Raw genomic sequence first — 24420 nt, forward strand, 5'->3', positions numbered from 1 at the left:
AACGAACGAATGAGAATAATACCTCGAGTGATCTAGTAGAGATCTATGCCTTTGCGTTCATCAGAACTCTTCGTTTAATAAATTTCAAAGGAAACTGTCATCGTCCGTAAAGATAATTGGACGCATTTAACGTGGAAGAGAAAAAAATTAAAGGGGAAAAAAAAAAAAAATAAAAAAAAAAGAAAGAAAGAAAAAGAAAAAGAAAGGAAGAAAAAATTAAATAGAAGAAATAGAGGACTATGGAACATATCGAATTTTTCATCTTTCAATTGACTTTCGGCGAATTAATTCAAATCGTAACGAAACATCGCACACTCGTAATACATATTTATTCTTAGAGTCGTAATAATCGGCACATGTAAAAAAAAAAAAAAAAAACATACGACTTAACGATAGATTCATCAAACGATCAAAATGATCGACTGGATTTACGTTTTAATCATGTTAATATTCGTTCGAATAAATCTCATTCGGGGTATTGACTTTTTTTTATGAATTTTTCTCTTTCACACACACACACATAAATATATATATAAGCTTTCTTTTTTTTCATAACGAGCATCACGATCGATTTGATAAATTTCTTCTTTCCCTTTTCTTTTAATATTTCTCTAACGTTTATAATATACGATATACCTCAATAGATATATTCGAAAATAATATTGTCGATAAGATAGTCTTTTAACGTCGAACATTTTATCTTACGATTCTTTATCCTTTTTTTTATAAAATAACAATAATAATTCGATACAAATTGAAGATAAATCGGAACATTTGATTTTTCATCATCATCATCTTCTTCTTCTTCTTCTTCTTCTTCTCTTTGGATCTCGCGTAAAAAAAAGAAAAGAGAAAAAAAAGGGGAAGGGCAGGACTTGGGTGAAAGTTCGTGCGAAAAGGAAACAGAAAAAGGAAAAGAAAAAAGAAGGAAGAAAAAAAAAAAGGAAAAGCGATATAATCGAGAAAATTTGAAAAAGCGTGGGAACGAAGCTGGCGCCGTCTAACCGCGTACAGATTGGGACGATATATATGTGGCGCGAAATTTAATTTAATCATTTTGCCAAGAGAGAAAGAGAGAGAGAGAGAGAGAGAGAGAGAGAGAGAGAGAGAGCAAGCGTACGTTTACATATCTATAACAATGTACGTGATAGTTTCTTATTATTTTTTTTTTTTCTTTTCTTTTCTCAATATATCACTAAAAGCGATACTTCGAAAGAGTAAAATTGTTGCGAACGTTGAGATCGTAGTGAATGGAATTCGATTATTAAGCTTAGAGTATAGAGAGAAAAAGAGAGAGAGAAAGAGAGAGAGAGAGAGAGAGAGAGAAAGGGAACTCAGCTTTACCTGTCGCTAGACCCAACAACGAAAGCGAATAAGGTAACAGTGCGAGTTCGTAATGGAGTTTGCAAGTTCGAATATTGCTTCAACATTCAATGACAAAATGAAAGACCTTTCCGATGCAGAAATCGGGAACAAAAGCACGGCCGAGCTTCGTGCATTTTAGTAGTGGGAGAATGGGGGAGGGGGGAGGGAATTAGGAGGTAGGTGAGAAAGACGGAAGGAAAACGAAAACGAGAACGAAGGAGACAGAGAGAGAGAGAGAGAGAGAGAGAGAGAGAGAGAGAGAGAGAGAGAGAGAGAGAGAGAGAGAGAGAGAGAGAGAGAGAGAGAGAGAGAGAGAGAAAGGGATAGAGAAAACGAAAGGGAAAACTCGTTTAAACTCTTTCAATACGCCGAGCGTAAAATTTGTACGCCAGCAAAGCTCGAAGAAATTACCACCCGCGTGGAATATAAATCCGGGTTATTTCCTTCGAGGAGTCGCCTGCCCTTTTATCGAAGCGCGAAAGAGATAGAGAGATAGGAGAGAGAGAGAGAGAGAGAGAGAGAGAGAGAGAAGGAAGAACGATGGAAAAGGGTGGGTGGAAGGAAGGGAGGAAGAGAGGAAGAATCTGAAAAAGCGTTAATCGCAAGTATTCAACCAAAATTCGAACTATTACGAAAATGTTCGAGTTTGACTTGATGAAACTACCGACTGATAACTACGAACTGAGACTAATTACGAATTTTCTCTCGATCGTTAATGAATATATGTGTGTATATATACATATATATGTATATATATATATATATGTGTGTGTTTGTGTGAAAATGTATGTACGTATGTGTGCATAATATATATATATATACTCAAATATGTATATAGAAAATGTAGTTATTGATTAAAATGAAATAATATTTTTCTACTACGGATATGCGTTGATCGTACAAACTTTCTTGTCGAACATCACATCTCTCTCTATATATCTCTTTCTCTTTCTCTCTCTCTCTTCTTTCTCTATATATTTATTTATCTCTTTCTCTCTCTCTCTCTCTCTCTCTCTCTCTCTCTCTCTTATTCCCTCTCTTTCATTTTCTCTCTCTCATTTTCTCTCTCTCTCTCTCTCTCTTTCTCTTCCGTTTTTTCAACAAATAGCAATAACGATTTGTTTATACGGATTAAAACTCGTATATATCGTAAATATGGACGTGTAAAGGACCTTTCTACGGAACGAGAAAATCCGATCGCTTTTAACGTTTCCTTTTTTTTCTGCTTTTTGTTCCGTTTTATTTATTTATTTTATTTTATTTTATTTTATTTTATTTTATTTTATTTTATTTCATTTCATTTCATTTTATTTTTCTATTTTCTTTTCTCTAAACCTCATACTTCGTTCGAAGGATCAATTTTTGTCGCAAATGGAGAAGGAGGCAGAGTATTGAAACGAAAAAGAAAAACAAAAAAAAGGGAGAGAGAGAGAGAGAGAGAGAGAGAGAGAGAGAGAGACAGAGGGAAAAAATGATAGAAAAAAAGGACAAAAAGAAATAGGCGCGAACTCGCGTTGTTCGAAAAACGATTGCGTCCATCATCCGTCCATTTCCTCGGCCCCCTCCCCCGACCCTCCTTCTTCCCTCCATCTCTCCATCCTTATTTCTCTCCCTCTCTTGAACTTAGAAACGACGAGTGTGAGAAAGAAGACGTAGACGATGTTCCAGAATTGTACGAGATAAAATTATCTTTTATCTTTAGTCGTAGCGTAATAAAGAGAGACGACGCGCATGTGTCGCGCCTCATGAAAAAGGGACCGATGTATTGCCCTAAAGGCACGCTGACGATTTGAACTTCTTTTCGTTTCTTTTCTCGAATCTTCGTAAAAATATGTCGCCGTAATACTTTATTTACTTCGTTTTTCTTTTCTTTTCTTTTCCATTCTTTCCTTTTCTTTTTTTCTCCTTTCCCTTTGTTGTTGTTGTTGTTGTTGTTGTTGTTGTTGTTGTTGTTGTTGTTGTTGTTGTTATTGTTTTCTTTTTCTTCCTCCCTTTTCTTATTATTACTTTTTCTTTTTTTTTTTTTCTTTCTTTCTTTTTTCTCCTTACGCTCGAAAAGTACGACCCTTCGGTCGACTCTTTTCGTTTACACCAATGAGAATCAGCTGAGAACGAATAAGCGGCGAAAGAGAAAGAGAAAGAGAAAGAGAAAGAGAGAGAGAGAGAGAGAAAGAGAGAGATATTTTAACGCTTGCAGTTAATCGCTCGTGATTGGTAGCAATTAAATTCGTGAGATAGACTGGAGACGACGTTACGGGTTAGTGGATAAGGGAGCATCGGGGGAGGGGAGGGGTATATATTGAGGAATGGTGAAAAAAAAAAAAATGAATGAAAAAAAGAATAAATAGAAAAAAGAAAAAGAAGAGCAAAAAAGAAGGGAGAAATTAGAAAAGACGAAAGTAAATGAAAAAATAATTAAAAGGAAAGAAATAGAAAACGGGGGTAAAAAAAGGGGGAGAGAGAGAGAGAGAGAGAGAGAGAGAGAGAGAGAGAGGGAGAGTGAGAGAGTGAGAGAGAGAGAGAGAGAGATCCATGCTCGATCGAACGTTCGTAAGTTAATATTCCAAATGAGAGAATATCTGCTCGTGGTGCCGGCAAAAGCGATGGCTAATTACCGGCACTAAAAAGCGAATAACAAGAGAGTTATACGATTATCGGAGTAATAAACTGCAAAATACGATGATGTTCCGATAAATGTACGTATATATAAATATATATATATATATATACGCTTGAATAAATCTCCACCATGTAAGTGTGTGCGTGTGTGTATATATATATATATCCGTTGTACACTTTTCATCGAATTATACATACACATATCTATGTGTAACTCTTCATACTGTTTAGTTTTCAATTTCTTTTTTTGGTCTTATTTATTTTTTTTTTATTTATTTCTTTTTTTTTTTTTTTTTTTTTTTTTAATTCTTTTTTTTTATTTCGTTTACTTCCTAACCCTCCCCCCACCCCCACACCGCCCCATCATATCGATACGAGATTAAAAGTTGAATGACAATCAGATATTAAAATGAAAATATATTTAGAATATGAAAATAATAATAAATATTTGTTGTTACCTGATAGACAGACGGATTAAAAGTTGAATGACAATCAGATATTAAAATGAAAATATATTTAGAATATGAAAATAATAATAAATATTTGTTGTTACCTGATAGACAGACGGAGAGGTATAATCCTAGGAGGAGTATAGTCATCATTTTCTAATCGAGGATTATAAATCCCTTCAACGATGGGAATAATATCCGATGAATAACAACGATGAAACGTTCAACCTTCCTTCAACTTCATGTCCCGTTTTTCTCTTTGTTTCTTTCTTTTCCTTCTTCTTCTTTTTCTTCTTCCTTCTTCCTTCTTCCTTCCTTCGATCGATCCCTTTTAAATCTCTTTACCTTCTTTCTTCTAATATTCTCTCAATTTATAAAATATTATTTCATTAGATGCACGCGCATACAACAAATTATATATATTTATATATACATATATATACATATATATATATATATACACACACACACGCATATATATATATATATATACGTGTGTGTGTGTGTGTTCGTGTGTATACCGCGTAATAAATAAATAAACACGATCTTTTTTTTAACAAACCGTTGTTAAGATAAAAGGAACATTTCTTTTTTTTTTTTTTTGTTCTTTCTTTTTTTTCTTTTTTTTTTTTTTTTTTTTCCTTATTATATTATCAATTAATAATAATGAATTTCGATGATCGAAGATGGGCAAGGGATTCTTTAACAAGCTTACCGGGGCTGTATATGACACACGGGCACACCGCACACAGCGTGCTACGAGACCAGTTCGAAGACTGAGTCCGAGTTCGTATTCCGGAGGCTGACTTCTCTCGGCCCTACCAGGGTACACCGGACTAGTAGTGTGTTGCCCGTCCGTTGCCCGCCTCTGGATAACGTTTCCTTCCACCATTAGGCACACACGCGGTATATACCGCGCGACGACATACATCGTGCCAAGAGACCTCCCGAGGGGGAACCGTTGTACGTTAAATCGAGGATCAAGATCATCTCGCGTTTCTTTCTTATCCTCCTCCACTGCTACCACCATTACTACCACAATCACCTCCGCCACAACTCTCCATCACCTTCATCAACATCGCAACCCATCTAACACGATCCCGTTTCTTTCTCTCTTTTTTTGTTTTTCTTTTACTTTTTCTTGTTTTTTTTTTTTTTTTTTGGACGACTGATAAAAAGTAAAGGAAATATATTTAAGAAATTAATAATTTCTTATTTTGAAATTAAACCTTTTAATGTGCCCAATGATATTTAATTATAAATCGAATGATATTACTTGTCAGTTGATAAAAATAAATAATTTTAATTTCTATATTAATTTTGTTTTCGATAAAAGAATCTTCAAATTGGTAACTTAATGTTCGACGATTTATATAAGAACGATTCGTTAATATATTGAAAAATAATGATAATTGCGAAATGTCAATGAATTTATAATGATATATTAATTTAATCTTTTACGTTCTATTTTAAAACATGGGATACAAAAATGTCGGCCATTGTTAATGTTTATTCGTATAAATAAAATATGGCCGAATCGAAAATTATTGGAAATTTAATAATAAATTAATTTTGTCTTCGTTTTATTTTAGAAGGATATATGTATAACGTTGGCCATTGATAATATTGTTTCCGTACCAAAATATAACCAAATCGAAAAATATTGACAATTTAGTAATAAATTAATTTCATTTTCGTTTTATTTTAGAACGATATATAATGTTGGCCATTGGTCATCTTGATTCGTATCAAAATATAGCCAAATCGAAAAATCACGAAAATTTAATAATAAATTAATATCGTCATGGTTGTATTTTATAATAAGATATAAATATTGCTCATTCCAAATAGAAAATTACTGAATATTTGAACAAATTTGGAATAAAGTTGAAAAATAATATTACAAAATATTGAATCGTCGAAAATAAATATACTTTTAACAATAAAAATTTTATCAATAGAATTAACTTCTACTTGGTCATATTTTATAGCAGAATAAAATAATATATCGTTGATCTTTGGAAAAAAAAAGGAATATTATAGTTAGAAGAAAAAATTTTAAAAACCTTATTCCGTCTTCGTTCTTTCTGTTACGATATTGCCTTCGTAGAAAAGAAATTCTATTATGTCGATATCGAAATTAAAAAAAAAAAAAAATCACCTGAACCAAAATAAATCGTTTGAATTTATTTCGAGATATAATTATTTTAATATTCGCCCAATAAATATATACTATATTAACGATTTGAAACGCGTTACGAATAATATATGAAATATTCTTTCATAACCTCATTCAATTAATTTGTTCAAATAATAATTTAAACATATTGCAATTTAAAGATTATTCGTTCAATATCCATAAAATGTACGGATTAATAATTTTATATTTATAATAAATTTATTTACCGATTAAATATATTGTGCATATTAACTCAATAATTTCGTAAATAAATAAGCGTTTTACACGACAAAGTAAAAAAATATTTTCTCGAGCTTCCAAACGCGCGCAATTTTAATTCAAACATTTGATAGAGTGCGCGTCGTAATGGACGCGCCAATTTTCAAATTGATACTCATTCCATATACGTATGTACGGGTTTCGTAGTTTTACATCCATGTAAAATGTAAAAAAAAAATTAAGAAACAATGTGATAATAAAAATATTCTAAAGATATGAAACAATGATTGATTTTATATTTTTTTTTTGTTTCTGTAAGTATGCAAATCAAAAAACATATTTATATACAATTAAACGTACAGTAATGCGTGGCTGCATCTACATGCAAACTACTCAACTTTTATTGATAGCTAGTTTAGCGCCATCTATAAATGGTAACTACATGCAGATGCAGAAAAAAAATTTTTCTTTTTACATATAAAAATTCAAGAGAAACAAAAACAAAGAGTAAGATTCATAATTTTTTTTTCAAATTTATTAATTTATATATAATTTATTATATATATATATATATATATAAATATGTATATATATATGTATATAATAATTTATCATATAATTTAAAATGGATATACAACAATAATTATTATATACAAAATAAACTCAATTATATACAAAAAAAAAAAAGAAATAAAAGAAATTTAGTTTGCAATAACAATTATACGCTTGCTTCTAGAATTTTATTATCAGAACATTACACATTGCATAAACTCGTTAAAACTGCATACATATTTTTATAAGGTTTCTTAGAATAAAGAGAAAATTAACTTCAAATGCAGTTTTTATTTGCCCGACGAAGCAATGGAATAAATATCACATTACAGTTCAGCATGAATAAAAGTAAAAAATGATAATATATCTAGTTGGACTATATAAGGAGTCTGCGGATTTTATTAATAAGTAAAACTTTAATTTCCTCCTCTAAGACGAAGGACTAAGTGAAGGGTTGATTCCTTTTGAATATTATAATCTGAAAGAGTACGTCCATCTTCCAATTGTTTACCGGCAAAGATTAATCTCTGCTGATCAGGTGGGATTCCTTCTTTATCTTGAATTTTAGCTTTAACATTTTCAATAGTATCTGACGCCTCAACTTCTAATGTGATGGTTTTTCCTGTAAGTGTCTTGACGAAAATCTGCATACCACCACGAAGTCTAAGTACAAGATGAAGAGTAGACTCCTTTTGGATATTATAATCGGAAAGAGTACGACCGTCCTCAAGCTGCTTGCCAGCAAAGATTAATCTCTGCTGATCTGGTGGGATTCCTTCCTTGTCCTGAATTTTAGCTTTAACATTTTCAATCGTATCGGATGCCTCTACCTCCAATGTAATAGTTTTGCCTGTAAGTGTCTTGACGAAAATCTGCATACCACCACGAAGTCGGAGTACCAAATGGAGAGTAGATTCTTTCTGAATGTTATAGTCTGAAAGAGTACGGCCATCCTCTAGTTGCTTACCAGCAAAGATTAATCTTTGCTGATCTGGTGGAATTCCTTCCTTGTCCTGAATTTTAGCCTTTACGTTCTCAATAGTATCGGATGCCTCTACTTCCAAAGTAATAGTTTTTCCTGTAAGTGTCTTGACAAAAATTTGCATACCACCACGAAGTCGGAGTACAAGATGAAGAGTAGACTCCTTTTGGATGTTATAATCGGAAAGAGTACGACCGTCCTCTAATTGTTTACCAGCAAAGATTAATCTCTGCTGATCCGGTGGGATTCCTTCCTTGTCCTGAATTTTAGCCTTTACGTTCTCAATAGTATCGGATGCCTCTACTTCCAAAGTAATAGTTTTTCCTGTAAGTGTCTTGACAAAAATTTGCATACCACCACGAAGTCGGAGTACAAGATGAAGAGTAGACTCCTTTTGGATGTTATAATCGGAAAGAGTACGACCGTCCTCTAATTGTTTACCAGCAAAGATTAATCTTTGCTGATCTGGTGGAATTCCTTCCTTGTCCTGAATTTTAGCCTTTACGTTCTCAATAGTATCGGATGCCTCTACTTCCAAAGTAATAGTTTTTCCTGTAAGTGTCTTGACAAAAATTTGCATACCACCACGAAGTCGGAGTACAAGATGAAGAGTAGACTCCTTTTGGATGTTATAATCGGAAAGAGTACGACCGTCCTCTAATTGTTTACCAGCAAAGATTAATCTCTGCTGATCCGGTGGGATTCCTTCCTTGTCCTGAATTTTAGCCTTTACGTTCTCAATAGTATCGGATGCCTCTACTTCCAAAGTAATAGTTTTTCCTGTAAGTGTCTTGACAAAAATTTGCATACCACCACGAAGTCGGAGTACAAGATGAAGAGTAGACTCCTTTTGGATGTTATAATCGGAAAGAGTACGACCGTCCTCTAATTGTTTACCAGCAAAGATTAATCTTTGCTGATCTGGTGGAATTCCTTCCTTGTCCTGAATTTTAGCCTTTACGTTCTCAATAGTATCGGATGCCTCTACTTCCAATGTAATTGTTTTACCAGTAAGAGTCTTGACAAAGATTTGCATTCCACCACGAAGTCGGAGTACCAAATGGAGAGTAGATTCTTTTTGAATGTTATAGTCTGAAAGAGTACGGCCATCCTCTAGTTGCTTACCAGCAAAGATTAATCTTTGCTGATCTGGTGGAATTCCTTCCTTGTCCTGAATTTTAGCCTTTACGTTCTCAATAGTATCGGATGCCTCTACTTCCAATGTAATAGTTTTTCCTGTAAGTGTCTTGACAAAAATTTGCATACCACCACGAAGTCGGAGTACAAGATGAAGAGTAGACTCCTTTTGAATGTTATAGTCGGAAAGAGTACGACCATCCTCTAGTTGCTTACCAGCAAAGATTAATCTTTGCTGATCTGGTGGAATACCTTCTTTATCTTGGATTTTAGCTTTCACATTCTCAATGGTATCAGATGCTTCAACCTCTAGAGTAATTGTTTTTCCAGTGAGAGTCTTTACAAAAATCTGCATGCCTCCTCTCAATCGAAGTACCAAATGTAAAGTGGATTCCTTTTGAATGTTATAATCAGACAATGTTCGTCCATCTTCTAATTGCTTGCCAGCAAAGATTAATCTTTGTTGGTCTGGTGGAATTCCCTCTTTATCCTGAATTTTAGCTTTCACATTTTCAATGGTGTCAGAGGCTTCAACTTCAAGGGTTATGGTTTTACCCGTTAGGGTCTTCACGAAGATCTGCATATTTACTAGAAAAAAAAAAAAGTAAAAGATAAAAAATAAATACTTTATTATTAATAAACTTATAATTAATCTTAACATCAATTTTTAATTAACACAAAAAGCAACAATTTTTAAGTAAACACAAAAAAAGAAAAGAAATAAAATTGACATCGAATGAGTATATAAGATGGCTGACACAGTGACGTGGAAAGTCGTATACCGAGAACAAAGCCTACAAGTGTAATTGCGTCGCTAAAACCGGATCGATATCCGCCATTTTGTTCTTTGTTACTACGCACTTATTCTGTCTAGTCATTACAAGACTTCAAAACGTTTGAGACATAGTTATATAAAAAGTTACATTTAATTTTTTCATATACATATATCAATTATTAGTCGACTGACAAACAATATATTCAATAATCAAGTATAAAAAAAATCTTAAGAAAAATTAATATATAATCGTGTCGATCAATATGACCTTCTCAAAGAATTGAAAATATTTCACGATCATTAAATCGTATTAGATATTATTTACTTTCAATATTATAAAAGAATGGCATTTAAACGACAAAGTCACATACAATAAATAATATCAAATAACATTGAAATACAAATCGATAAAATGAATTGTAATTTCGTTAACAGTTTTATTGAGTTAAGAAAAGGGGAAAAAAAAAAAAAGAAAACAAAATAGTAAAAAATAAGAATATTAAAAAAAAAAAATACTCACCCTGATGTAAATGTGTATCGTAGCTTTTATAAAAAGTCGCAGATAATTTTTCCAAATATCACTGCAATCGACAACCAAGTATCTCTGATGACCTCAACAGAACTGAACGGAGCTAATGGAAACCGTTCTTTTATATGGCCGTGATGGGATGACGTAGGGGTTGCGTGTGATTGGTCAGGAAATTTCTAGAAAGCAGCTTATTGGATCACAATGTACTTGGTTGCTTGAGAAACCGTTTACGTAGCAACATCGTATTGGAGTATTAAACAAAAAAAAAAAAAAAAAAGAAAAAGGAGAACATCCTTTATACGGTTAATATCTTTTCAAACGTATCGCGAATGAATTTATTTAAACTATCTAATATATAAATTTGTTCAAATAATATTTCATTACCTTAACTTACTTGAAATTTGATTAATAAACTTTTGATTATTCAATACGCCCGAATATTTTATTCTCTAAAAATCGGAAATAGATGGCGCTGTTAAAATAATAAAAGAAAAACGTCATGCTTTTTCTTTAACAAATCAATAAACGTGACACAGATGTTTGTAATGTCATCATATACCATATATATATATATATGTATTAACGTTTAATTCAATATATATAAAAATAATTATCGAACCAGAACAACATAAATAAAATCATATTTATATTTTTAGGAAAAGAATAATCTCGTTCATTGTTTGAACAATAAACTCTTTGTTCTTAATTTTGATCAGCTATCTGTTTTCTTATCTTTCTTCTTTTTGTTTTTGTTTTGTCTGTTTACACATCGTCGTCAAAATTACAAAAAAAAAAAAAAAAAAAAAAGAAAGAAAAAAAATGATTCCGTATCATTTAATTCTACAATAAAATTCATTGTAATATTTATGAAGAATTATATAAATAGAAGTTGCAACTCATTCCAAATAATGTCATTTATCATTTTCCGACGTTATCGTGAAAGAAATATAAATATTTATAGAAGCATTACTAATATAATAGGCAACATTCTTTAGTATTGAATACTATGAACTTTGCTAAGTCATGCAATATCGTAATAATCATAAAACATGATGCAACATTTCATTTATTGATATTATTCTTTTCTCGTTGCAAATAATTCTTTTTTTCATTACTGCGTTTTAAAAGAACGATCAATATTTTAACGAAATTTTATTCCATTTAATTGAAAATTTTATATAATAAAAAAGATTTATATCTACGGTCGTATCATCTACATGGATATAAAAGACAATATCAGAGATAATTTTTTTTTTTTTTATACTTTTAATATTAAAAATAACTATATATATATATATATATATATATATATATATATATATACATACACGTACATATACGTATATATGTAATATAAATAACTGAAATTATCTTCTGATACTAACAATAATAATTTCAGCAGACGTTAAATATTTACATGTTAAATATTATTCTTGTTATTATTAAATATTTCTTTAATAAATTACATTGAAACTTTTCAAAAAATATTACTTAAAAATTCGTAAAAGAAAGGAAAAAATTCGTAGTAAATAATAATACATTTAAAATAATTATATACTTACCTAAAATATCAATTGGAATTCGTCAAATATTAATAATATTATTGTTTTATCTATTGGAGGTATTATTACTCAACATTTTCCTTAGATAATTGGACAAATACTTTTGATCTCACATTTGTTATTCACATGTATTATTAAAATCAATTGAGAATAAATCACAAATTCGACATGAATAATAGGTAATATAACGATATACAAACGAAAAAAATTATTTGAAACGTAATATACGATATATATATATATACATATACATATACATATACATATATATATATATATATATATATATATATATATATATATAACTACATCAGACGTAAAAAATTTCTCGTTAAAATCCACATATATTAGCATATGTCGGGTGAAAAAAAAAGAAGAGGAACTAAATACTGTACAATTTTTTTCAGGATACTTAACAATTAAGTACAAATAAACACAAGTATGTGAAGTGAATCATCGAGATATTACGAGAATTATAAAAAGTTCGCGTGTAAATACTCGAATAATTTCTCTTTTTTTTTCCTTTTTTTCTTTTTCTTCCTGTGTCTCCTTTGCTTGTACGAGATGAAAGAAAAAGAGAAATATATTCGTTATCATCAGTTCTTTTGGTGTATCTAACTTAAATTTTGTTAAAGCGTGGAATAGATTTCCCGATTTCACTTTAAAAAAAAAAAAAAAAAAAAAAAAAAAATCAGAAAGAGAAGTAATTGAAAATTGTATTCTTCATAAAAACAAAAGAAAAAAAAAAAAATAAGAAAGGACCATGCGAAAACGAAATTTCTCATCAAAGAGAAAAAGAGAGACGAAGCAAATATTAAATTGTTCTTATTTATTCATTTGAAATAATATTAAATAGATTGATAATTTCAATGTATTGCTTCGTTGCTTCTAAGAGAGCATAAGCTTACCATTTAAATTTATAACTTTTTCTTTTTCTTTTCTTGTTATTACTATTTTTATCCAACGCATATGTACAAAATTTAAGTAATTCACAGAAATACATGATAAACAATTGTTTATCTTATGTCACATCACAGTGAAGTATTTGACAATTCTATCATTGGGGGGGGGGGGGGGGATGATAATACATTGGTAAAAAAAAAAAAAAAAAAAAGAAAGAAAAAAGAAAGAAAAAAGGGAAAAACAAACAAACAAGAGAAAACAAAAAAAAAATAAAAAAAATACTAACACACTGGTTATGTACAAATAAATTTAAGTCTTTAATACTGTAAATTAGGAAATGATAGTGCCATGTTCATTTTGGTGCCGTTTTGAAACACATATACATAATTAAATTCATTAAACATTCTTATCGAAGAAAAAAAGAAAATCTTAATAAAGAAAAATGATTATTGATCGACAAATGCTCTTTCTTTCTTATTAATCTTCAAGATAAATCCTTTTAAATATTTTCATAAGTTCTGAGTGTATATATATATATATATATATATAAAATATATATATGTATATACAAGAGATGTTTAGTTCTATTCGATCATCCCATATTATATCTTCTAATTGAAAACGTCATCTAATAAAGACAAGACTTCTTTTTTATCTTCATCACGATTTTGCGTCAATTAACAGATTGTCAAATATATAAGTCAAATTTTTCATATTAATCATAAATCCATTGTTATTTTAAACCGCATAAATCTGCTGTGCTATTGTGTGTGTGGCCTGACTATATATAATTTTCATTCATATATATATAAATATATATATATATCTCCATATATATATATATCTATATATATATAGAAATGTGCAATAGCAACGGGTCTAAAAAAAAAAAAAAAATAAAAAAAAATAAAAAAAAAAAATAAAAAAAAAAAAATAAAAAAAAAATAAAAAAAAAATAAAGAGAATCTTAATTACCAAAATATATAATAATGAGAAATTATTTTTAAACACACATATAATAGGTACATGGAGAAGTGAAGGAAAGCTTATATATTCATGTATCATGTATGTTGATTTATTCAATGATGACTCCAAAGTACAACAGAAGACCCATAACACTATTGAAAAAGAATATATTATTTCTGTAAAATAATATTTAAAAAAAATTCTTTTTTTCTCTCTCTAATAATAAACGGTAAGATTTTGAATTGAACTACAAAATGTTCATCGAAATTCTTTTCGTAATACGCCGGATAATCAATCTATTTTAACCATAGACCTGTGTAAATATATTTTTTGGAATCTTCTGCGTAAGTCAATGTACGCGATAATAGGCGTATGCGCTTCTGCTAATAAGTGATCAGTGCAGCCGAATGTTCTGCACTTATGTACGACTACACACACAACATACACACAAAATCTTTGCATATCCTATTCCTACACTTAACCATCGTCAAACTTAGAAATTGTCCTTTTTCGTTTTTCACTTTAATTTCAATTTCTTTCTTTCTGTTTTTTTCATTCTTTTTCTTTTTTGTTTTGTTTCGTAATTTTTTTTTTTGTTTTTTTTTTGTTTTTTTTTTTTTTTTACTTCACATTAAACTTTTTTGCTTCGTACACTATGTGACTTTGAAACATAGCTAAATATGTATTCAAAACTAATGCATCCATCATTTCCTTCGACAAAAACCTAGTTTTACTGGCGCTAATCGTACCAATTGCCTGTTTGGGAAAGATCAATAATAATAATCTTACTAATGACGGAGATGTTTCATAGAGAATAAATTGTATCTTATTTGATATATACGAAGGTCATGGTCGCACATTATAAACGTGAACATATCTCTCATATCAATCGAGATATGTCTCTACCAAGAGATAGGCAACCTCGTTGAATTAAAAAAAAGAAAAAAAAAAAAAAAAAAAAGAAAAAAAAAGAAAAAAAAAAGAAAAAAAAATGGCTGCTTACAAAGTTCACACTCAGAACTTAAAATAGCTAAGAGAGAAAAGAAAACAAAACCTATAATGAATACTAGAGACATCAATAGAAAGAAATATAACCCGTACTTGAAAAGAACACTATCATTCAATAGTTAATAAAATATACAAATGTGAATTGAACTAGCTGACCAAAAAGAACTATTACGTCTTTTTGAAGTTAAAAAATTATGTGATAATTGTAAAAACAAACAATTACCTAGTCGAGTAAAACTACTTAATACATAACGAGATAAAACAAATCGTGATGGAAGAAGATTTCAATGTATCTGAAAAATATGATCATGCCATTGTTCAAGAAATATCAATGTATAATTGTTGTTATCGTGTAATGTCAAAATACGTTTGCCTGTTATCATTATCATTATCATTATTATTTTGTTGTTGTTTTTCTTGTAATCAACAAATACGTTCTAGCAACAGTTACAAGTTTCATTTTCTATTCGTATGTGTCTCATTCCTAATTCATAAATATATCTTTTTAAACAAGCAATTGACACGAGGGAAAGTTTTCTTACATTATATAAGTTATGGGTAAATTCATAAAGCGAATGTGTTTTGGTAGATCTACTTGGAGTCTGTCTCCATTTTGATCTCCTCGGCTTTTTTGTCCTTTTTTGAAGCTTCACTGTCCGTTCCTTCCCCGTTACTATTGTCTCGTCTTCGTTTCCTTGCAAATCTACCCTTATATTTTGGTGGTGGCAGTTGTTCCATACCAAGAACCTTATGAATTTGGCGGAATGCAACTAATCGTAGTGCATGCTGCGCCGAAGCTGTTATGTCTTCCCTTTGTTGAGCCGACATATTACCTATCGCATCTACCGGTTCTTTCTCGCATGGATCAGATAATCCTAAAAATCAATATTTAACGATTCATGGATATATATATATATATATATATATTTTTACCTATCAATCGGATAAATTAAATATTGTATTTTAATCTTCTTAATCCTCGTTGTATACAACACGAACAAGAGTAAGACTATCACAGACCAATTTTGAGAGTTGTATTAAAACAATTTGTGCGATTGCATGACTCATGAATTTTTTTTTTTTTTTCTTTTTTATAATGACATTCAAAATGCGTTTTCAAACCTATCGATTATTTCAGAATTTTTTTTTTCTTGGAGTTAAAATTATTCATTCCGTACAAATGACAGATGTTAGTTAATAAAAGTATCTTGGGATGTAGTACATACTCCAAGTGAACAATTAAAAATTATTCTCAGGTATTTACAACCAGGGTTAAGAAATTTGTTTTATCAGATTGCCATATCATCTTATGCATTATTACACATTACTAAGGACCGAAACAAGTAAACGAAATACTCGATTCCAAGATCAGTATTTAGCAATGTAATACGCTCAGTCTCGTCATCAGGCTCATCATTTGTAACATTCAATTGAACTAATAATTATTTGTCAACATAGTAATGGGAAAGAAAATAATCTTCTTCGAGGATGAAAATGTAAATTATTACCTGGACTTCCCGGTAATAATATTCCTCCAGCTACGCATTCCAAAAGTCTCCGTAAAGCTTCGCCTGGACTAAGAGGTCCTCCAGCCGTGCTGATAACCTTTTCAGTCAATAACTCTAGCGCCTGTAATATTGTATTTTATTTACATAGATTTATATACACATATATATATATATATATTATTAATAATAATAATAATAATAATAATAATAATAATAATAATAATAATGATAATCATAATCATAATAATAATAATAATAATAATATACAAAAAAAAAAAAAAACTAACCCATGGATTCAAAGGTCCCCACGTGGGTACACGATTACAAAGATCGCGCATTATGCGAATGACCATTACGCAGCTCTGCAGTGAAGTTGCTCTAGCCTGTTGAATAGGATTAATAAATGAAAAAGTGTAATTAAGTATACGGCGTCAATATCACTGATTCTTCAGAGATAGAGAGAGATAGGAGTGACGATAAATAACCCTAAACTATCTTCTTATTTGCTTTGTGTGGGCTTTAGCTATCCTTCCAGCCTCGTGCCTATGACTCCTAAATATTAGCCCATATCAATATTACCGGGTGTTTATTAACAAATTTATTCCTGCATCATAAAATTGCCTAACACATAATATGAAAAAAAAGTACAATGTAGGAAGTGAAAAACTTGCGTTTAAATTAATTGTATCATCTAAATATTCGAAATTAAATTAATATTATAAAAAAAAACACCCGGTATAGTTATGACACCACTGTGTGTTTGTGCTTGTCTGTCTCTTTAATAATCAAAACTGCATAACAATATATTCAACGCGTTTTTTTCTTTTTTCTTTTCTTTTTTTTCTTTTAAATATCGATCGAACAACAAAATACATACATATTTCTTTTCTCTTTATTTTTGTGTTTTATTTTTTGTTTTTCTTTTTTGTTTTTTTTTTTTTAATTTATTTACTTCTTATATAATATAAATTCAATTTTTCATTTTCTAAGACAGACCTAGAACAGACTCAGTCTAGGCTACAGCGCATTCAAATTGATCCAGAATAATGAACAAGCTTATCGCAAAAAGCAATACAAAGTATTATAAAGAAAATAAACAAAACTATCTCTTCTCATATGAGACGAATGGTACGTTGAAAAATGATGTATAAGATAGAGTTTCCTATTATTCTGGATATCGACGAATAAAAGCAAAGCAAATGTAAATGTTAATGACAAAGAACGTTAGACATTTACATGTTGCTTGGATTCCTTGCCCGAAATCATCCAATTTCACATTCGGTTATATAGTTCCCTTTAGAAAAAAATAAATGTAACATTAGAATCATATATATGTATTTACACATATATATATATATATACATATATCGTGTTTCGACAAACGAACAATGCCACTGGTACATGTTGATCGTTTAACATTGTAGTCATTATATATACTATATTTATTTGTCTCATCATTTTAATATATATCGTACAATATACATATATTAAATTAACAATTAAAAAAAAAAAAGAAATAGTATCAGTGAACAAAGTCCATTTTCTGCCGTATAAATATAATAAAAATGATCGAATATGAATAATAGACGTTTCAGACGGAATCGCGTTAATAACGAGAAGATAATGATAAAAATAAAATTGTCACAAGGCTGGAAGTTCTAAGACTGCTCTTTTCCTTTTTGTATTCCTTTTGTTTTGTTTCTTGTTCTCTTTTCTTTCTTCTTTTTTTTTTTCTTCTTTTATATATATATAAACATATATATATATATATATATATATATAATATATATTTTTGTTTTGCGGACAGAGAGAGAGAGGACAACTTGCACGCGTCTCGCGTATTAGGAGAAAATAACAGAAAACAAATGTCGTGAGGGCCACAACAAAATGGCACCGACAATTCGAGATCTTGAACTGAGAGTTATTTGATTCAAACCTGAAACCACTTGGCATGCCTGAGTGCAGCTAAAGCCTCCAAACACTTAGCCTTGGGAAGTACATCTGGTGGATCTGGTTTCGTCACGGCGGGCGTCGCGGGCGTGGTTTGTGGTTGAGCAGCTCCCTGTTGCTGCTGTCCAGCATTATCTGAGATTCCAACAAAGAAAGCACAACACGCTTAGACAACACTTAGAGTGTTTGATCATGCCCAGAAGTTTGGGATTTCCCCTCTATTATTATGTCTAACTTAAGTACATTTTTCTTTTCGTCTTTCTTATTTCTTTTCTTTTCTTTTTCTTTTTCTTTTTTTGCTATTTTGCTTTCTTTTTGCTATTTTATTTTTTGTCTATTTTCTTTTTTCTTTTTTTCTTTTCTTATTGTTCTCTATTTGACGGGTTGCGTCATACAAAATGCCATCAAAACAAAAATAAGCCTGATCGAATGTAGTACCTTGCAACGGCACGTCACCCCAATCGCATACGTTCTTTTTCAGATTATTATAGATTATCTGTTATGAAAAAGAACGACCGATGATTCTATTTATTTTGGTAGTACCATCTCCTAGTATCGCTCATTTACTAAAAGATAATACTACCGATAGAATGATCGGTTGGGATAGGAAGTAAACCGCACATTGCATTACATGCGTACAGCATTCGATGACAGAGAGGGTTTTTTCATGGTTAATGCATGATCAAAAAGTCCATAGTTTTAAGATTGCCTCAGCGTTGTTTCCTCATGTCAGAAGCGTGTCCACGTTCATTAAAACGTCCATAAATATATAATCTAGTCATATATACTGGAGACTCTAGCTCAACTATCGTCGGTCAAGTTTTGATATACTTGCTGGTACAGAATGTAACGGAATAAATCAAATTAACGTCTAATCGTATCAAGTTTACGCTCTCTCTTTTCCGTTTATGAATATTATTATTTCCTATTTAATTATCACGTATATTATATATGCACAATTCATCTACATTCACATTCATAAGTGTTATGTAGAAGTTAAAGCCATAACTCGGTCGTGGACACACTAAAATGCAGCTGTATTGAAATGGAAAATAAACTTTATATATTATTCTGTTATAAATGTATGTACACTGGCAACCGTTGAGTGTCCTTGGCTGCCCCTGCATCATCATCTCCTGGTGCTTAAGAAAATCACAAAAATTCCTTCCACAAGGCCATGAAAAGAACAAACGACATTTAAAAAAAGTCCATACGATTTTTATATGATAATCATGAAAAAAATTCTTTTCTTCATACTATAGAAATAATATTCGACATGTAAATATAACGTAGTTATCCTTTTCTTGGCCATAATAAAAATATAAAACGATGAAATCACCTGCTGTTGCCACTGTTTTAGGCGTTTCGCGCATGAGAGGACTGGTGAGCGTTACACTGACTGTTACTGATCCCCCAGAAACAGTAAGGGCAGCAGACTCTGGATGTTTACCGACGTTGTAAGTATCCTCTGGTGCAACGATTTTTAATTGAGCCGGTAAAATTTCTGCAACCTTGTTCAACAATGTCCTGAAGGGGAAAAGGCGAATGAATCGATGTTATTAATTAATTAATTGACTAATCGAATCATCGAATTAGTCGATTTGTTTTACAATGTTCTCCCTTTCGCGCGTACCTTGTTGGTTTCTCAGCGCACAACACAACAAGACATACGTGATTGTCACCAGACAACAACAGTCCTTTAGCTAGATTCCCAACACGCATAACACCTCGTAATATTCTCGAATCTTCTTTCTCCTTTTGGAATGAGAAAAGATTACCATCACTACCATCCTCCTTTTGTGGCTGTGTCGTCGTCGTTGTCGTCGTCGTCGTCGTCGTCGTCGTAGTTGTCTTCTTCTTATCACCGTCTTCTTTCTTTATAGTGTCTGGAGAAATTACTTGTGTATTGGCAGGCGTCGGAGTCGTAGGAGCGGCTGTCGTAGTAGTAACCGGAGTAGTTGTTTTTTTACCTGTGAATTTTATCGTCAATGTCCATTGGTACACGCCATGTAATTTCCATAAGAAATTTGTAAACGATGAAGAAATCACGAATTTGAATCGAAAGAGTTTTTAATAAATACTCACCAGCTTCCGCTAACGCATCCGAGACAAACTTCAAAGCCTTCTCCGTGTGGGAAACAATTTTTTGAACTGCCAGCAGTTCTTGTTCCTTAGGATATATAGTTGTATGATGAGCTAATACATGTTTATCATCGGACGAATCTGGTCGTCTCTGAGGTCCAGGAAACATCATTAATGGTGGTGGGCCAGGAAATGGTCTTGAAATTGGAGGAGCACCTGGTCCACGTCCATAGCGTCTATACCATTCATAATATTCACATTCTTCTTCGTATCGACGACGTTCTTCCCAATACATCATTTCTTCGTCCATCATTGGTCCCATTGGACCTAACTGATTAATTTCTTCTCTACGCCGTAAATATTCATCTCGCATCTGTTGTCGTCTTAGTTTTTCCTCTAACATCTTTCTTTGCTTTAAACTCGGCTTCATATCTACGACAAGGTCTGGATTAACCTTCTTCTTATAAGCAAATCGATGGCGCCTTCCCTTCATGTGCATATCTTTGGCATTAGGATCGTTAAAGCGACATTCGCAAAGTTTGCAGTTAAAGCTTATTATTTTTCCATCTTCAGACTTATTCTCTTCGATATATTCTTGACCAACTGGTTGAATATCTTTTTCATCTACGGCTGCTTCTTCAACAGTTTCTTCCGCAACTGCTTCTTCCGTTTTTATTTCAGTCGTTTGATTTTGATTAACAGTACCTAAATTCCCAGCTGTAACGAGAAATTAGGATTAAACCTTTTTTTTACACGTGTCCAATACAAATTTCTTCTTTTCTAACAAAAATCAAAATGAAATATTCAGCTTTTAAAAAGTTGATCTAAAAATTCGATTAATAAACAAATAAACGAGTAAATATAGGGAGAATTTGGAAGGAACTTACAGGCAACAAAATTAATTTTAGGAGTTGCAGTCACCGTGGGCTTCTTAGTTCCTGTAGTTTTTGCTGCTGCTGCAGGTTTTGGATTCAAAACAGTAGGATCGGCACTTGGGATTGGTTTTCCAAGTTTTGTATGTAATTTCACTACCTTCTGATGTTTGGCACCTCTGATGTGGGCCGCATACGCATCATTGCCCGTACAGGTAACATCGCACAGTTCGCAACGTAAACTATTTCCTGCTCCACGTGCTGGAGGTTGTTGTGGTACTTTTAAGGAAGCTTCCTTCTTCTTGTGCTTTTGTCCTTCCAAATGTTCTCGATAGGTTTGAGGTCCAGCACAGCTGATCTTACAGACATCGCAATAATGAAGTTGTTGAGGCTTGGGAGGCTGCTTTGGCCGCATTGCCTTCATCCCTCCCCCTCCAGTTCCGAATCCCTTCCGTCCGTAGCCCTGCCAACCTCCAGTCTTCTGGTTAGTCGAATTGCTGTTTGCACTCTGTTGGGCTACATACATAGTCGCAGCGCTGTAAAGCGCTGCGTCGTAGCCGGAATACGTTGTACTCGCCGTTTCTAAGGGAAATGAAATTGAAACCTCAAACTATGGAGGAGTCAACCTTCGTATTTACGGCAGGATTGTATTTCTTTTTTTTTCCTTTTCTGATATAATTTAAAACCATTTCTTAAAGCATTATTTACATGTCAACACATTCATAAGCATATAAATAAAAATACCAAATGTTATTAGATTCTCGAATGTTCGAAGAATCTAACAAAGATTTGTAAACTATTTCAATGCTATATATCATTTTAATTTCACGAGGATCAATTTCATATATATTATTAGTAGTGCCTTATTTCACAGTTAGTAAACAGTCGTCATAGGACTTGAAAATTTGGCGACAGAATTATTACGAGAGTAGAAGAAAAAAAAAAGATATATATATATATGTATATATATATATATATATGGGAAGAGGTAAACAAAAGAAAACTTACTATTTGTCGCTGTCGATGGTGTAGCCGCTGGAGTAGCTGGAGCTGTATATCCCGAAGAATATGTAGCGCTTTGTGTAGGATTAGATTGCTGATAAGCTGTGCTCGATGCTTGATAGGTTTTAGCTTGCCCTGTGGTAGTAGCTTGTCTGGCAGTGCCTGTATAGGCACTAGTTGTACTGTATGCAGGTTTTGCAGCTTGATAATGTGTCTCTGTAGTTGTATAAGTAGCAGCTGCAGCAGCAGGTTGTTGATAATAAGTTTTAGTGGCGTCGTAAGTAGCTGCAGGAGCAGCTCTACCGTAACCGTAATCGTATGTCTGAGCTACAGTTCCAGGATTTGCAGCTAGTAAGTAAAACAAAAATCATTAGAGAAACAAATTAAACTTGGGGAAACTGATCGTTCGTTAGTTCGTTCTTTCTTTCATCAGGACAAGAGAAGTCATAGAGCATTGATATCAAAAGATATATTTAGTAAATTGGATAGTCATAGTTGATAGATCAAAATAAAAACTTACCCGCGTAAGTAGTGCCTGTAGCTGCTGCAGCTGCAGCTGCTTGATAAGTTTCGTAGCCTGTAGCCGCCGCAGCAGCCGGGCGTTGAGTATACGTAGCGGCGGTTGCCGCTGGCGTTACTGCGTATCCCGCTTGGCCGGTTTGATAAGCGGCAGCGCTAGTTGCCCTGTTTATCAAAAAAAGATTAAGGAAACATTATAACCAAATAAACATAAGTTGCGAAAAGAATTACGAGCAAAACGAAAAAAGACCTCTATCACAGTCGTGCCCGGGAAAGACGCTCGATGGACGCTCTTAGTCTCAGCTAAGAAATGGCGGCCAAAGCCGGCTGTGCTCTCGCGTGCACCGAAATTAATAAACGTTTATTATTCCCGCCAATGTCGTTACCGCCGCGATTTTTGATTAAACTTAACGCTAGCTACTTAATAATTATGGTAGGCAATCGAATTCGTACCCATATTGCGTTCCGCCGTGAGTAAACCCAAAATAATTGTTCTGAGCCATCCTTCCTCGCAGAGTATCCCGGAAAGAAGGACAATGGAGGAAGTTGTAGGGCGTGCCACGAACTCGATAGAATGGCGGCGCTGCCGCGGCTCCGATTGGTTATTCCGTTGGAGCCGGGCGTAATGTAAGTGAGAACACCGCGCCCTCAGTGGCCGTTCTCTCGATAACCCTGCGCCGTCCTTCGACGTACTACCTCCGCGCAAATCAACGTGCTAGCGTACTAACCGAACGACTAACGCGAGAAAGTATTCGCGATACGGCCAGGTATATGCAGTTAATCGAAAAATAACTTACTGCTTGTCTCTCGCTAGATCCGCTCGTTAATGTAGTATGTAGTTTGAGAAATTATCGCGTCTGGTTCTTGTTGCGGCGAGCGTCCGGCGTGCGTTACGAAGGGATAGTTTGCCGGCGACGCGTGCGTTCAATGAGGGCTCTTCAACGCCCTCTATCAACTTTCTTTCTTTCTTTCATCTTCTTCTTCTTCTTCTTCTGCTTCTTATTTTGCTTCTTCTTCTTCGAAACGAAGCGCTATCTAGTTCTTAACATTACAATCTTTGGAATTTATCCATCTATTTTTATATACATACCTTTCCTTTAATATGCGCAATCGATCAGTTCTATGTATTATCACAAGAATGATCTTCTATTTATAAAACTCGAACGTACTTTGAATTTTCCTGCGAATTTCTGCAAGCGATGACCGTGTATTTTTTTCTTCTTCTTTTTCCATGTTAAATGC

At 32.4% G+C, this 24420-nt stretch overlaps 3 protein-coding genes across 7 annotated transcripts in view; all 3 read right to left on the reverse strand.

The window, feature by feature from the left end:
- Positions 1 to 6661, reverse strand: part of LOC124423072 (fibrillin-1-like) — a 143716-nt gene extending 137055 nt beyond the window's left edge. For 4 of the 5 annotated variants that reach the window (XM_046960382.1, XM_046960387.1, XM_046960385.1 and 1 more), the window contains exons 1-2: positions 5149 to 6661; positions 4538 to 4798 (exon numbers count right to left, since the gene is read on the reverse strand). In XM_046960382.1, coding sequence (XP_046816338.1) covers positions 4538 to 4586 — 49 coding nt within the window. In that variant the 5' untranslated portion in view covers positions 4587 to 4798; positions 5149 to 6661. The remainder of the gene's footprint in view (positions 1 to 4537; positions 4799 to 5148) is intronic. The other variant, XM_046960383.1, reaches the window with a different exon arrangement.
- Positions 6662 to 7552: 891 nt separating this feature from the next.
- LOC124423073 (polyubiquitin-A) lies at positions 7553 to 10954 on the reverse strand. Its single transcript, XM_046960389.1, has 2 exons — positions 10798 to 10954; positions 7553 to 10090 (listed from the first exon to the last, which is right to left on the reverse strand). Exon 2 carries the CDS (start codon positions 10083 to 10085, stop codon positions 7800 to 7802), a length of 2286 nt encoding a protein of 761 aa, XP_046816345.1. The 5' UTR covers positions 10086 to 10090; positions 10798 to 10954; the 3' UTR covers positions 7553 to 7799.
- Positions 10955 to 14324: 3370 nt separating this feature from the next.
- LOC124422649 (zinc finger RNA-binding protein) lies at positions 14325 to 23899 on the reverse strand. Its single transcript, XM_046959405.1, has 11 exons — positions 23632 to 23899; positions 23180 to 23343; positions 22666 to 23007; positions 21673 to 22239; positions 20789 to 21502; positions 20337 to 20673; positions 20043 to 20230; positions 18690 to 18838; positions 17041 to 17136; positions 16754 to 16874; positions 14325 to 16120 (listed from the first exon to the last, which is right to left on the reverse strand). Exons 1-11 carry the CDS (start codon positions 23679 to 23681, stop codon positions 15837 to 15839), a joined length of 3012 nt encoding a protein of 1003 aa, XP_046815361.1. The 5' UTR covers positions 23682 to 23899; the 3' UTR covers positions 14325 to 15836.
- Positions 23900 to 24420: the final 521 nt, after the last annotated feature.

Source organism: Vespa crabro, chromosome 3, assembly GCF_910589235.1.
Source record: "Vespa crabro chromosome 3, iyVesCrab1.2, whole genome shotgun sequence".
Taxonomy (NCBI): Eukaryota; Metazoa; Arthropoda; class Insecta; order Hymenoptera; family Vespidae; genus Vespa; species Vespa crabro.